At 38.3% G+C, this 13,268-nt stretch overlaps 1 protein-coding gene across 19 annotated transcripts in view; it reads left to right on the top strand.

Annotated features, from left to right (window-relative positions):
• The window catches only part of fhod3b (formin homology 2 domain containing 3b), a 580,851-nt gene that overhangs the window by 527,100 nt on the left and 40,483 nt on the right, over nt 1-13,268 (top strand). For all 19 annotated transcript variants that reach the window (XM_072283418.1, XM_072283417.1, XM_072283413.1 and 16 more), the window contains 3 exons: nt 1,164-1,346; nt 2,076-2,195; nt 12,833-12,994. In XM_072283418.1, coding sequence (XP_072139519.1) covers nt 1,164-1,346; nt 2,076-2,195; nt 12,833-12,994 — 465 coding nt within the window. The remainder of the gene's footprint in view (nt 1-1,163; nt 1,347-2,075; nt 2,196-12,832; nt 12,995-13,268) is intronic.

The raw sequence follows: 13,268 nt of genomic DNA, 5'->3' as shown, positions 1-13,268 counted from the left end.
CACAAAACTTCTATTTAACTTTCGCAACTTCTGGATGCTTCAAAGCACTTTACAATTGAAGTCATGGCCTTATGTTGGAAATGCAGCTTGTAAGACCTTTTCATGTTGTAGCTTATAAGAGCTTTTTATTTTGATCAATAGGCACTAGGAATCTGCTACCTCTGCAAAGAAAAGATACTATGGAATTATTTCCTCAAGATTGAAGATGACTTTCTTTTCATGAGGCCCTTGTAGACATGTAGACTCTGCCACAGATGGGGGAGAAGGTGTTTGACATTGTCGATGGGTTGCTTAGAAGATGGTGTGGGTCTTCCAATGTTTACACTAGACTTCTGTGTACGCTGAAGTTATCAGTGCTGTTTCCCACTGCTCCTTGGGATTGTTTATATGCATTTAAGTGGCAGTTTCAACATTTGAAGTAACTAATGGCACCTCTCTTAGTACTGAAAAAGAGAGTCACTTTGAATTTGGATTCAATAGTCAGATCTGGACCCACAACTTTCTTTCAGACTGGGGGGAAAAATTCTATCACTGGATCATAACTGACAAAGGAAATGTCAAAGGGCTGAGAGAAGACTGCTGGTATATTTTTCTTTGGTCCCCTTGAAATCTTCCTCTGATTGTAACACAGGTTAAATTTTGGATGCTCTTTAGTTTTGTCTCTGATAACCTGTCAAGCTGTTATTTTTCCAAAAATTGTATCTACAGTGGGAAGAGTATTCATTGTGGTTTACAATATGAGCTATTCAGATGTAAAGATTCTGACACCATATTTTCTGTTTTTAAGAACAATCTTAAAGGTTCAAAAAAGGGCAAAGTTTAGATATTCAAAGCATTTGTTACCAAGTAGTCTTGTTATGAAGCTTTCCTTATGAAATCTGAGATATGGCATGTTCAGTGGAAAAAATTAGTAATCATTAGTTATCAAAATATTAGCATATCTTAATATTGTTACACTCAACAGCACAGAAAAACAGTGATCAACCCTACATGAGGAGGCTTGAGAGACTAAATATTTAATTGCTCAAAACCTGTATTGTTAGTGAAGTACATCGGACAGGAAATTCACTTTGAAATGATAACACATAATGATCATGAAGAAAATACTCCTTTTTGCAAATTTTGCCAGCTAAAGGACTACCTTAAATCTGATTTTATTTCAGAAAATCTTGACCATGATTCCCACTGAAGAGGAAAAGCAGAAGATCCAAGAAGCCCAATTGTTGAATCCTGACATTCCTTTAGGTTCTGCAGAGCAGTTTCTTCTAACCTTGTCTTCCATTAGTGAATTGTCAGCTAGACTCCAGCTCTGGGCCTTCAAACTGGACCATGAAACAGTGGAGAAGGTAACTGACAGAAATAAATTGATGTGTGTGGTGTATCTGTTAACAGTGTGCAAAACAAGAGTCCAGTGGGCTTTTTTCTGCTCATGAGGAATAATGATATAATGCTATCAGTAACAAATATTTATGAAAATGATGTTGGGATAAAAATACCAGGGATGATTAGGATCTTAATTTGCATGCTGTATTCGTTTATATGCTTACTGATGGTGAAAGAAACATTTATTTTGAAGGCGCTGTTCCTTTACTAGTTTATATTTAATCAGAGCAGACTTGATGGACAGAATGGCATAATTCAGGTCCTGTGTCTTATGGTCTTAATATTGCAACTCAATAATTTGAAAATTGATGTATATGGGGATACAAATGTAATTTGCAGAAAGTTGTACAGTGAATGTTCAGATATGAATCATTGGGGTCACAATGTGAAGTTACTAATTTGCATGGGTAAAGCCGTCTGTCTTGCAAATGGATCATCAATCTAGCTGCTTTATCTTGGATGTGCAGCAAATCTGCACAGGAAAATTTATGGAATCCAAGGCAAAGGATTTCCACATCAAATTTCATTTCCAATGCCATCTTTTTCAATAAGTACATTTTAAAAAAGTCTTGGTGTAATATATACACAGCTCCACTGACTTCAGGTTGTACAGTAAATGTTACATTGCTATTGTGCAATGCATATCCTATTTATAACCTTGAAGATATAACATGTTCTTGTTCTGGATACAGGAAGTTGCAGAGCCTCTACAGGATTTGAAAGAAGGAATGGACCAGTTAGAGAATAACAAAACTTTAAGATATATCCTGGCTACGTTACTGGCAATAGGGAACTTCTTAAATTCATCAAGTGTGAGTTGAAGTGTCTACTTTATTTCTCACTGTTTATATGAAGTACACCCGCTTTGGGCAATCTACAAGTACTCTTTTCAGATATGTCTTAAATTGATGCAAGATAATTGAGTCACATGGCACAAGAAGGGCATATTCCTTACTTAGCTACAACACTGCATTCTCTCTCTTTAAACCTGATTCTTCTGATTTAAAAATACTAGGCTGGACTTTACTATGAGTGACAAACTTTCAGCATTGCATTGAACCTGCACTTTCCCATAGACTTTCCACAGAGTTTCCAATGTGAGTTGTTATCAAACAATGCATACCCCTGAAAGAGATCTGTGATCCGGGACATTTGCAAACATGGAGAGGATATTTATATTGTTGTATATATGAGTAAAAGTGAACCTTTAATACTGGTTGTATCATAAGGTATGATCTTTGATACATTATTGCAGCAGCCACTGTGTTAATTACAAGCTGATTGCTTTCTGTAAAGAATGTTCTTTTGGTTACTCCACTTCTGTTATTAACCTCAGTCAATGGAACATCAAAAAGCCCACAAATACTCTATGTGTCTAGTCAGAGTGAAAAAAAGGATGTTGATAGGCAGTGGATGTTTTCACTGAGAAGTGTCAGTTGGACTAGTGAAGTTGATGTCAAATCAGATATAACAGGTGCAATAAAAAAGCAAAGATGGATTAGAAACATAGAAAAACATAGAAAACCTACAGCACAATACAGGCCCTTCAGCCCACAATACTGTACTGAACATGTACTTGCTTTAGAAATTACCTAGGGTTACCCATAGCCCTCTATTTTTCTAAGCTCCATGTACCTGTCCTGGAGTCTCTTAAAAGACTCTATCGTATCTGCCTTCACCACCGTTGCTGGCAGCCCATTCCATGCACTCACCACTCTCTGCATAAAAAAAGACTTACCCCGGACATCTCCTCTGTACCTGCATCCAAGCACCTTAAAACTGTGCCTTCTCAGGATTGGATGATGAAAAAGAAAAAAAATAGATGAGGTTTTGTAAAACCTTTTATGTGCTCCGTGATGATTAAGATCTGAAAGATTTCAACACTTATCATATCTTTATTTGTGGAAAGGTTACTTGGTAATTTTTAAAACATCATAAAGAGAGACAATTTTCTCTGCATGCTGTATCTCTAAATAAAAATAGAATGTCTGGTATAGATTTATCAAAATGAAGCCAGTGAAATAAAGTCACAATATTTAAGCAAAAGTAAGATATTGGACCTATTTTCTCTGCACTGCAAAATACATTTTTTCAAAGATTTTTCAAAAAATATCCATCATTTTGAATGCATGCACTATTTCCTGAAGCCAGTGATATATGGTAACATTATTTTTTCTCTATAAATGAGAATTTATAGCAGATTAAAGTTAATACTATATTATTGCCAAAAAAAAAAACAATATATCTGCTAAAGTCTTAAGGAGAAGCTGACTTTTATCCTTTCCTGGTCTGACCTGTACAGAATAACACACTTGTATATGGAGGCTGAGGGGAGATCTGATAGAGGTTTACAAGATTATAAGAGGCATGTGTAGAGTGGACAGAGAGTATCTGTGTCCCAGGGTTAGAATGTCTAATACCAGGGGCATGCATTGAAGATGAGAGGGATTCAGCTTAAGGGGAAGGTGAGGGTTAAGTTTCTTTATAGTCAGAGAGTCTTTGAAGCCTGGAATGGGCTGCCTGGTATGGTGGAGGAGGCAAATAAATTACAGGTTTTTAAGAGACATTTGGACAGGCGACTGGATGTAAAGAAGATGGACATGGTGTAGGTAGGAAGGATTAGTATTTGGATGTTTTTAATTTGCTTTTTAGCTCAGCGGTCCCCAACCACTGGGCCGCGGACCAGTACCGGGCTGCAAAGCATGTGCTACCGTGCCACAAGGAAACGATATGAGTCAGCTGCACCTTTCCTCATTCCCTGTCACGCACTGTTGAACTTGAACATAGGGTTGCCAACTGTCCTGTATTTGCCAGGACATCCCATATATTGGGCTAAATTGGTTTGTCCCATACGGGACCGCTCTTGTCCCGTATTTCCCCCGCTAAGGTAGAGCATTCCTATGAAACCTTTCATGCCGAGATGGTATAAAGCAAAGAAGCAATTACCATTAATTTCTATGGGAAAAATTTGTGAGCGTTCCCAGACCCAAAAAATAACCTACCAAATCATACCAAATAACACATAAAACCTAAAATAACTCTAACATATAGTAAAAGCATTAATGATATGATAAATACACAGCCTATATAAAGTAGAAATAATGTATGTACAGTGTAGTCGGGAAGATTAAGCCAAAACCGATTTGTGGAAGAAAAATAGGCACGTATGGGCATGCGCACGTCATATATGCACACGTCACGCATGCGCACACAGGTGCCCGCACAAGGCTTCATGGTCATGGTAGTCTTTCTTGGGGTAAACACATGTGTCCTGTCAACATACACAAAAAATGCTGGTGAATGCAGCAGGCCAGACAGCATCTATAGGAAGAGGTACAGTCGACGTTTCGGGCTGGGACCCTTCATCAGGATTTGACTGCTACTGAGAAAGTAAGAAAGTTGGCAACCCTAACTGTAAAAGACATGTTGAGGTGAGTTTAACCCTACTTGAACACTGCCCCCCCCCCCCCCACCCGGTCGGCAAGAATATTGCCAATATTAAACCGGTCTGCGGTGCAAAAATGGTTGGGGACCCCTGTTTTAGCTGATTCGGCAGGACATTGTGGGCCGAATGGGCAGTCCCTGCACTGTACTGTCTTACAGTTGACTCTTCATTGCCTTCCTGAAAGACTCAACAGGCAAATCAGCCTCGCAGCAATTAAGGAAAAGCAAAATGTAACTGGCCAAGTAGGTAATGCCCACATCCGACCAGAAAATCTTAACATTTTAAATATTCTAATAATAAACAAATCCCAGAATAAAGAACTTTATAGTAACTCTTCATAAAGTTCTCTCCAATTAGTCACACTCTGTGGTTCATTGCTTATAGCCTTGTAAATTTTGCCTTTTTAAGTATATATTCAGTGTTCTCTTAAAAGTTACAGTTATATCTGTTCCACTATTAGGAAGGACAATCTAGATTATAAATCACTCAAAGTAAAAGAAAGTCTCATCGTGTGTCAATTATTCTACATCTGTTTCCTAGTTACCAACTTTCCTGCTAATGGAAATAGTTTCTCCTTTCTTACTCTGTCAAAGCAGACCATAATCTTGGTTACGTCTACCAACTCTCTTTTTTAACCTTCTTATACCAAAGGAGTGTAATCCCAGTATCTTTTATTGCCACCAAACCAAACTCCCACATTCCTGCATCAGTCTCATAAATCTCCTTTGTAACCTTTTCAAAGGATTAAATTTGGTGCATAACTGTTCGGTAAGAAGGGCCAAATTGACCGTTCCTGAGGACCCCTATCATGAGCAGAGAAGTTTGAAACATCCTAAAAGATTTTGTCACTCTGGCTGCACTGAGAAGAATAATAACAGAGTACCAAGAACTTTGAGAAATCTACATACCAAATGTGTGCAGTGGTGTTCAACGTTCAGTAATGACTCAGAGACCAAGAGAGGGAATCGGATTTTAGAATATTTCATTTTGAATTAATTGACTAGTGTTGTGTAGGAACATTTTAGTTCTGTGTTTCTAGAGCTTTAAGTATTTACAATTTAATATTTACATTTTAAAAAACTAAAAAAAAAGACATCAATTAAATTATTTATTTTTATTAGTTTTTGATCAATTTTGAATGTTTGCATATTTTAGTAATATTTACAAATGTTTAAATAGTTCCTGACCTAACTGAATATCAAGACTTGGCAGGGTCTTGCTGTTTAGGATCCAGCTTCAGACTGGCTGGTGTGTTGAAATTAATCTGTTCTGAAGGTCACTGTCAACCATTATGGGACATTACCCATTCAGAAAGTGATGGGTATACAAGTGACAAGGTCCTTTGTGGGAGGCTCATCCAGAAGATTAAAATACCTGGGATCCATAGTAAAGTAACAGATGCTGCTTGTTGAAGGGACTTGTTATAGCTGGAGGTCTGTGATTATTGGTCTTCTGCAGGGATCTGTACAGGGATTTCTGCTGTTGGTAATGTTTATAAAAACCTGGATGAAAATATAGATGTGTGTGTCAGTAAGTCTGCAGATGATAGAAAGATTGGTAGTGTTGTCGAGAGCATAGTAGACAGGCAAAGAATACAGAGGGATATAGATCAGTTGCAGATGTGGGTGGAGAAATTGCAGATAGTGTTTAACCCAGTCAAATGTGAAATGTTGCATCTTGTAGGTCAAATGTAAAGAGGCAGTACACTGTCAAGTGCAAGACCCTTAACAATGTTGATGAGTAGAGGGATCGTCGGGTCCAAGTTCATAATTCACTGAAAGTGGCTACACAGATAGATAGGGTGGTTAAGAAGGCTTATGGCATGCTTGTCTTTATTAGTCAAGGCATTGAGTTCAAAAGTCAGAAAATTATGTAGCTTTATAAAACTAAAGTTAGGCAGCATTTGCAGTGTTGCAGACAGTTCTGGTCACCCCATTATAGGAAGGATATCAAGACTTTGGAGAGAGCGCAGAAGAGGTTTTCAAGGCTGCTGCCTGAATTAGATGGACGTGTGCTATCATGAGAGGATGGACAAACCTGGGTTGTTTTCCCTGGAACGGCAGAAGCTGAAGGGAGATCTAAAAGAGGTTTTTAAGATTATGAGACGCATAGGGTTGAAATACCTAATACCAGAGGGTATGCATTTAAAGGAAGAGTGTGTGATTTCAAAGGAGATATGAGGTGCAAGTTTTACACACGGCAGGGTGAGTGCCTAGAATGCGCTGTCTGAGGTGGTGGTAGAAGCAAATACATTAGGGACTTTTAAGAGATGTTAACATAGGCACATGACTGTGAGGAAAATGAACGGAGATAGACGCTAGGAAAAACAGAAGAGATTAGCTTAGTTTGCAGATTTAATTGGCTCAGCACAACATTGTGGGCCAAAGGGCCTTTTCCTGTTCAGTGTTTTATGTTCTAGGTAAATGCTTAAATGAGAGGAATGGGTGTGGGTATTGCCAGCCAAAGTGTATCTGGATCATATGTTATTTATTAGGACTTTAAACTTTGGCAGAGATACAATGATGAAAATTGAAACAAGTATACTAACTGCAGCATGGTCTGTCACTTATAGTGGAGTAACATCAGTTATTTTGTATTCTGGGCTACTGTTTGTGAAGTTAAGGATACCTTAACAGCTTGTCTTGACAGTAATCCAGGAACTCAAGATTTTAAATAGCTACTTAAATTTTTACAGAATGCAATATAATAACTTGAATACATCAAAAAAACTAAAATACATCTTTATGGAAGGATAAAGGAAGAAACAAATTATATTTTAAAGTAAATTGTTTTTATAAACAAAAACTCTGTTCCTCCTCATCCAACAAAGTTCCCAGGTATTGAGCTGTTTTTCGCAGTGAGGAAATTAAGCATTTGGCCTAGTTTGTAACTTCTGTAGGTCACTAGTTGCTGATGATTTTGCTGGAGAAGTTTGAAAAACAGAATTCCCTGTGGAGGAGGAGGGAATTGATGTCGACAGCTTCTGGATTTTTCTATTTAACTCCAAGTATGTATGCGAGAATTTTCTGTTGACTTTGCATTGTTCTGATAGTAAATGCTTCAAAACCATCAGCACTAAGCCTATATAAAAATATATATATTTTAAAACTTCCAGGGCAAACACATCTTTTCAGGGAATCTAAAAAACAACAGAAAATGCGTTAAGCACTCAGCAAGTCAAGCAGCCTCTGTGAAAAGAGACACAGAGTTAACATTTCAGCCCCAAATCAGCACCCAAATCTTTGCCTATAATGATTGAAGCCTGCAACAGCAAAACTTCTCTTAAAAAAAATCGGTAGAGTTGGACTAACAACCAGAGGAACATTTGGCAGCATTTATTAGAGATTATTTACTTAGCGTGGAGATTTGAAGTAATCGGTTTCTAAAAGAGCAATTACAAGTACCTTGTTAAGCTAAAAATGTAAAAGAACGAAACAGCGATGCTACATAGACAACAAAAAGTTCTAGAAAATCATAAACCTCTAAATATGATGTCATTTAAAAGCAGTGTTCAAATCAGTCAACATCTAAGGAGGAAGTAACAGTTAACTTTTCAGATCTGTTTAAGATTCAACTATTTCTAACTAGTTATGGAGCCAAAGAAATGGCTAGACAAGGAAAGATTTAAAATAGCTATGAATAAGAATAATAGAGGGCCATGCTGGAAAGTATTAAACTTGGGGGGGTGGGGGTGAGGACAAATTAGGAAAGCATCAGGCAGGAGCTGGGGAAAGTTAATTGGGAAGAGTTGTTTCCAAATAAATCCACACCTGATATACAGAAGTTATTTAAAGACCCACTGCACAGAGTTAAGGACAGTAAAAGGGAAGGACAAAGTTGGAAAGGCATGGGAGCCTTAGCTGATGAAAGGGAGTTCATTTAGTCAAGAGGAAGAAGGAAGTGTATTTATGGCTAAGGAAGCTGGAATCTAATAGTGTGTTTGAAGACTATATAGGAACCAGAAAGAGACTCAAGAAGAGATGTAGGAGAGTTAGAAGGAGTCATGAAAAGTCCTTGGTGAGTAGGATTAAAGAAAATCCCAAGACAACCTATGCATATATCAGAAACAAAAGGACAGCTAGGAAGACAATAGAGCACTCAAGGATAAAGGGAGGAAATTGTTCTTAGAGGCAGAGCATGTGGGGAAGATCCTAAATGAGTATTTAGTACTGGTATTTACCAGGGAGAATGATGCAAAGAAATTTGAGATCAAAGGGGAGCAGGGTAAGATGCTGGAACGTCTAGAGATTAGGAAAGAGGTAGCGAGAGGTCTCTTGAAAAACATTAAGATAACTTGCCTCCATGCCAGTCGCCCAGAGGCACTTACCATACATCCACACTGATGAAGTGTTTTGAGAGGCTGGTGTTGAAGCTCCTGTCTGAGTGGTTTCTTGGATCCATTACAATTGCTTACCGCAGCAGAAGCTATCTCATTGGCTCTTTACACAACCCTGGAACATCTGGACAGCAAAGATGCATACATCAGGGTACTCTTTATGAACTGCAGCTCAGCATTTAATACCATCATCCCTTGAAACTAATCAGTAAACTCCAAGACCTGGGCCTCAATACCCCCTTGTGCAATTGGATCCTGGATTTCCTCACTCGTGGGCCTCAGTCAGTTCGGATTAGCAAAAATATCTCCTCAGCAGTCTCCATCAGTACTGGTGCACCACAGGGATGTGCACTTGGCCTCTTGTTCGATTCGCTTTACACCTATGGCTGTGCAGCTAAGTACAGCTGCAACACCATAAACAAGTTCGCTGATCACACCACTATTGTGAGCCATATCAAAGGTAGTAATGAATCAGCATGCAGGAGAGAGATCGAAAATTTGGCTGAGTGGTGTTATAATAACAATCTGTCACTCAATGTCAGCAAGACCGAGGAACGGATTATAGATTTCAGGAGAGGGAAATCAGAGGTCCAAGAGCCAGTCCTCTTCGGAGGGTCAGAGGTAGAGAAGGTCAGTAGTTTTAAATTCCTGGGTGTCAGTATTTCAGAAGACCTTCCTGGATACATCATATAAATGTAATTGCAAAGAAAGCACAACAACGCCTCTACTTCCTTAGGAGTCTGCAGTGAGTCGGCATGGCATCTAAAACCTTGACAAACTTCTGGAGATGTGTAGTGGAAAGTGTATTGACTGGCTGCATTACGGTCTGGTCTGGGAACGCCAATGGCTTTTAATGGAAAATCCTGTAAAAGGTAGTGGATTTGGCCTAGTACATCATGAGTAAAGCCCTCCCAACCATTGAGCACATCTACATGAAACACTCCCATAGAGAAGCAGCATCCATCATCAGAGAACCTCACCACCCAGGCCATGTTCTTTTTTCAATGCTGCCATCAGGTAGAAAGTGCAAGTGCCTCAGGACTTGCATCACCATATATACAGAGAGGACAAGATATAAATCAGTTACAGATGTGGGTGAGGAAGTGGCAAGTGGAGCTTAATCCACACAAATGTGAGGTATTGTACTTTGGAAGATCCGACAAAAAGATAGAGTACACAGTTAATGGCAGACTCCTTAAAATCATTGATGAATAGAGGGATGTTGGGATCCAGATACATATAATATATGGCTTCCTAAAAGTGGCTGCACAGCTCAGGTTGATAGGGTTTAAAATGGTATAGGGCATACTTACTTCCAATTGTTGAGGCATTAAGTTGTATCACAGATTCATAAAATTCTGGTTAGGCCACATTTAGAGCATTGCGTTCAATTCTAGTTTCCTCACCATAGAAATGATGTTGAGGCTTTGGAGAAGGTACAGCGGAGGTTTACAAGGATACTACCTGATTTGGAAAGGAGTTTGGAAAAACTCTTCTTATTAGAGCAGTGGAGGCTAAGGGGAGATTTGACTGAAAAAAATTATAAAATGATGGAATGCAGAGATAGAATGGACAGCCAGTACCTTTCACCCCATGATGTACTAGAGAGTATGTACAGTAATTAAAGTGATAAAGTGCAAAGGATGTGTTGAGGCAAGTTTGTTTTACACAAAGAGTAGTGGGTAGTGGAATGCACTACTAGGGATGGTGGTAGAGCATGTGCCTCTCAGATATATGAATTTGCAGAGAATATATTTTGGGTGTGGGAAAGAGGAATTAGATTAATTGGCAGTCATAAATTTAATTAATTTGGCTCAACATTATGGGCTGAAGCCGTTTTCTGTGCTGTACTGTTCTACGAAAGAGTTCAGGAAGGATTAAATGAGATGAAGTGTGATACAAGTGAAACAGAGCGGTAATGGTGCCATGTAAAACAAAAGAGGAGATGCATATGATTATAGGTGAATAAGTGAGCTGGAGAAAATCATGGGAAATTGAGTAAAACAAAGGACTTTATTAGCCCAGGGCAGTGTCAGAGAAAGGTAGTGGACCCTATGGGTGCAAGCATCCTAATCAGCTGTCCCAACACACGCTTCAGTGAATACCTTAATGGAAAAAATGGATAAGGACAAGGAAACACAAGAGTGGAATGCTGAATTAAGGGTGTTAAAGGAGAAGTATTACATTCCTTGAGAAAATAAACTGCAAGTGAGACAAATGCATGCTAAAAAAGGCTTCTCATGCAAAGCTAATGTAAGTCAGAAAGAGTGACAGACCTATAAAGACAATAAAGTAACATGTAAAGAGTATTACTGTATAAAAAAACAGTTAAAGTTATTTTCCATTTTCTTCACCAACCTCTTGAAAGAACGAAGTAAACAGGAATCTGGGATATGTGGTGGTAGTGGCTTTGTTAATGTCCTTTATATCCATTTTCACTATAGTGGAAAGTAAACCACCACTAATTGAATTCAAGTCAAGCCGAAATTTATGAAGTTTAAGTTATTATTTTCTCCATTTTGATGGTCTTAATGTTACCAATAACCAAAGGCCAAAAGCATGATTGTCGACAAATTATAAAAAAAGCAAAAAAAAATTGTGATCAAGTTAAATACTAATTGAGTTATTATCAACACTGTGGGGTTAATTTCTGAGTGGCTGAGCAGCTTAATAATGTAAAACTGCAGGTCAGAAAGCTGGCAAAATGTCAGCTTGTCTGCTAATTCTACTTAAAAATCAGCTGTATCAAGATTTACAAAACAAAATGTGGGTCTGTCTGAAAGTCATGATTATAGATCTTACACGATGCAGAAGGCAGCAAGTGGAACTGACTTCAATTTTGTAGTTTTATTATTTTGAATGTAACTAACCCAATAGGCAGGAAGTATAACTTAATGCAACAGCAGCTAGTAATTACTCCTTTCTTATTTTATGATGGTTTAACATTGGCTCAGGATCTAAAAGGAGATCATGTGGAGATATTAGGAACTTGTTGTTCAGACTTGGCTTCCTCAATTGCAGATATTTTGCTGAGATATCAGCATTGCTTAAATGAGAGATTTTCCACAGAAATGAACACTTATTTGCCCAATCTTTATTTCACAAACCACAATCCCTTGTAACCCTCCCTCACCCACTTCATTTTCTTTGCCTTCTCTGAAAGCATGTTAATGGATACAGATTTATAGTTGTTGAAAGAACACTACCTAAATATAGTAAGAGCTGACTGATTATTCAAGTTAAGGATCGTTGCAGCCTGAATGTAATTCTATGGTTACCTCAACCTCCGCCAACTTTACTTCTATTTGAAATCTCTTGATGGTGAGCTGGAACAGGAAACAATGAGGATATATTGTCTCTGCTTCATGACTCAGAGGATAGTGTTATGTGGCAAAGCACCCATATCATTGTACATATATCTATTTTGCATGAGTTTTATTTTAAAACATTTGACTGGAATGTGATGAGTAAGATTAATGTTGATTCCAAATCAAGTCTTCATCTGCTTGAATAGGACTAGACTCTCTCTCCACTTAGAACAGTGCTTTTTGAATGTTCAAGTGTTCTCAGCCACAGTTATCAGCTGGTTTTGGAAGGAAAAGAAAGCTTGCTTAAACCTCTGAATGTATTTTTCCGGATTAAGCATTTTTTCTCCTTTTTTTATATAGGCCAAAGGCTTTGAGCTGGGGTACTTGGAGAAGGTTCCGGAGGTGAAAGACACGGTGCATAAGCAGTCTCTTCTGCATCACATTGCAACCATTGTGGTGGAAAAATTTCCAGATAGTTCAGACCTGTACTCTGAGATTGGGGCCATCACAAGGTCAGCCAAGGTATGTCAGCGAAAAAAAATTCTCTCTGTCTATTATCCAGATGGTGCAGCTGTATTTTCCAGCCAGAGTAGAAGGTAACAAAATATTGTTCAGCTGTTTACTCAAGAACTTTTCGAATTAAGGAGTTTGGATATTTTGGAATCCTTCACATACTAGTACATTATAGCAGTGTCTCAGGAATCAGCCAGCTTTGCGCAGTTTTTCACTTTGTAATCTTGCTGGAAAGTTCAGATGTAATTTATTTTAGATGGGAAATATGAAGACATTATGCATC

This window comes from Mobula birostris, chromosome 19 (genome assembly GCF_030028105.1).
Source record: "Mobula birostris isolate sMobBir1 chromosome 19, sMobBir1.hap1, whole genome shotgun sequence".
In the NCBI taxonomy this organism is placed as follows: Eukaryota; Metazoa; Chordata; class Chondrichthyes; order Myliobatiformes; family Myliobatidae; genus Mobula; species Mobula birostris.
Note: the sequence above shows the minus strand (reverse complement) of the source record. Positions and strands in the feature narration are given on the sequence as shown.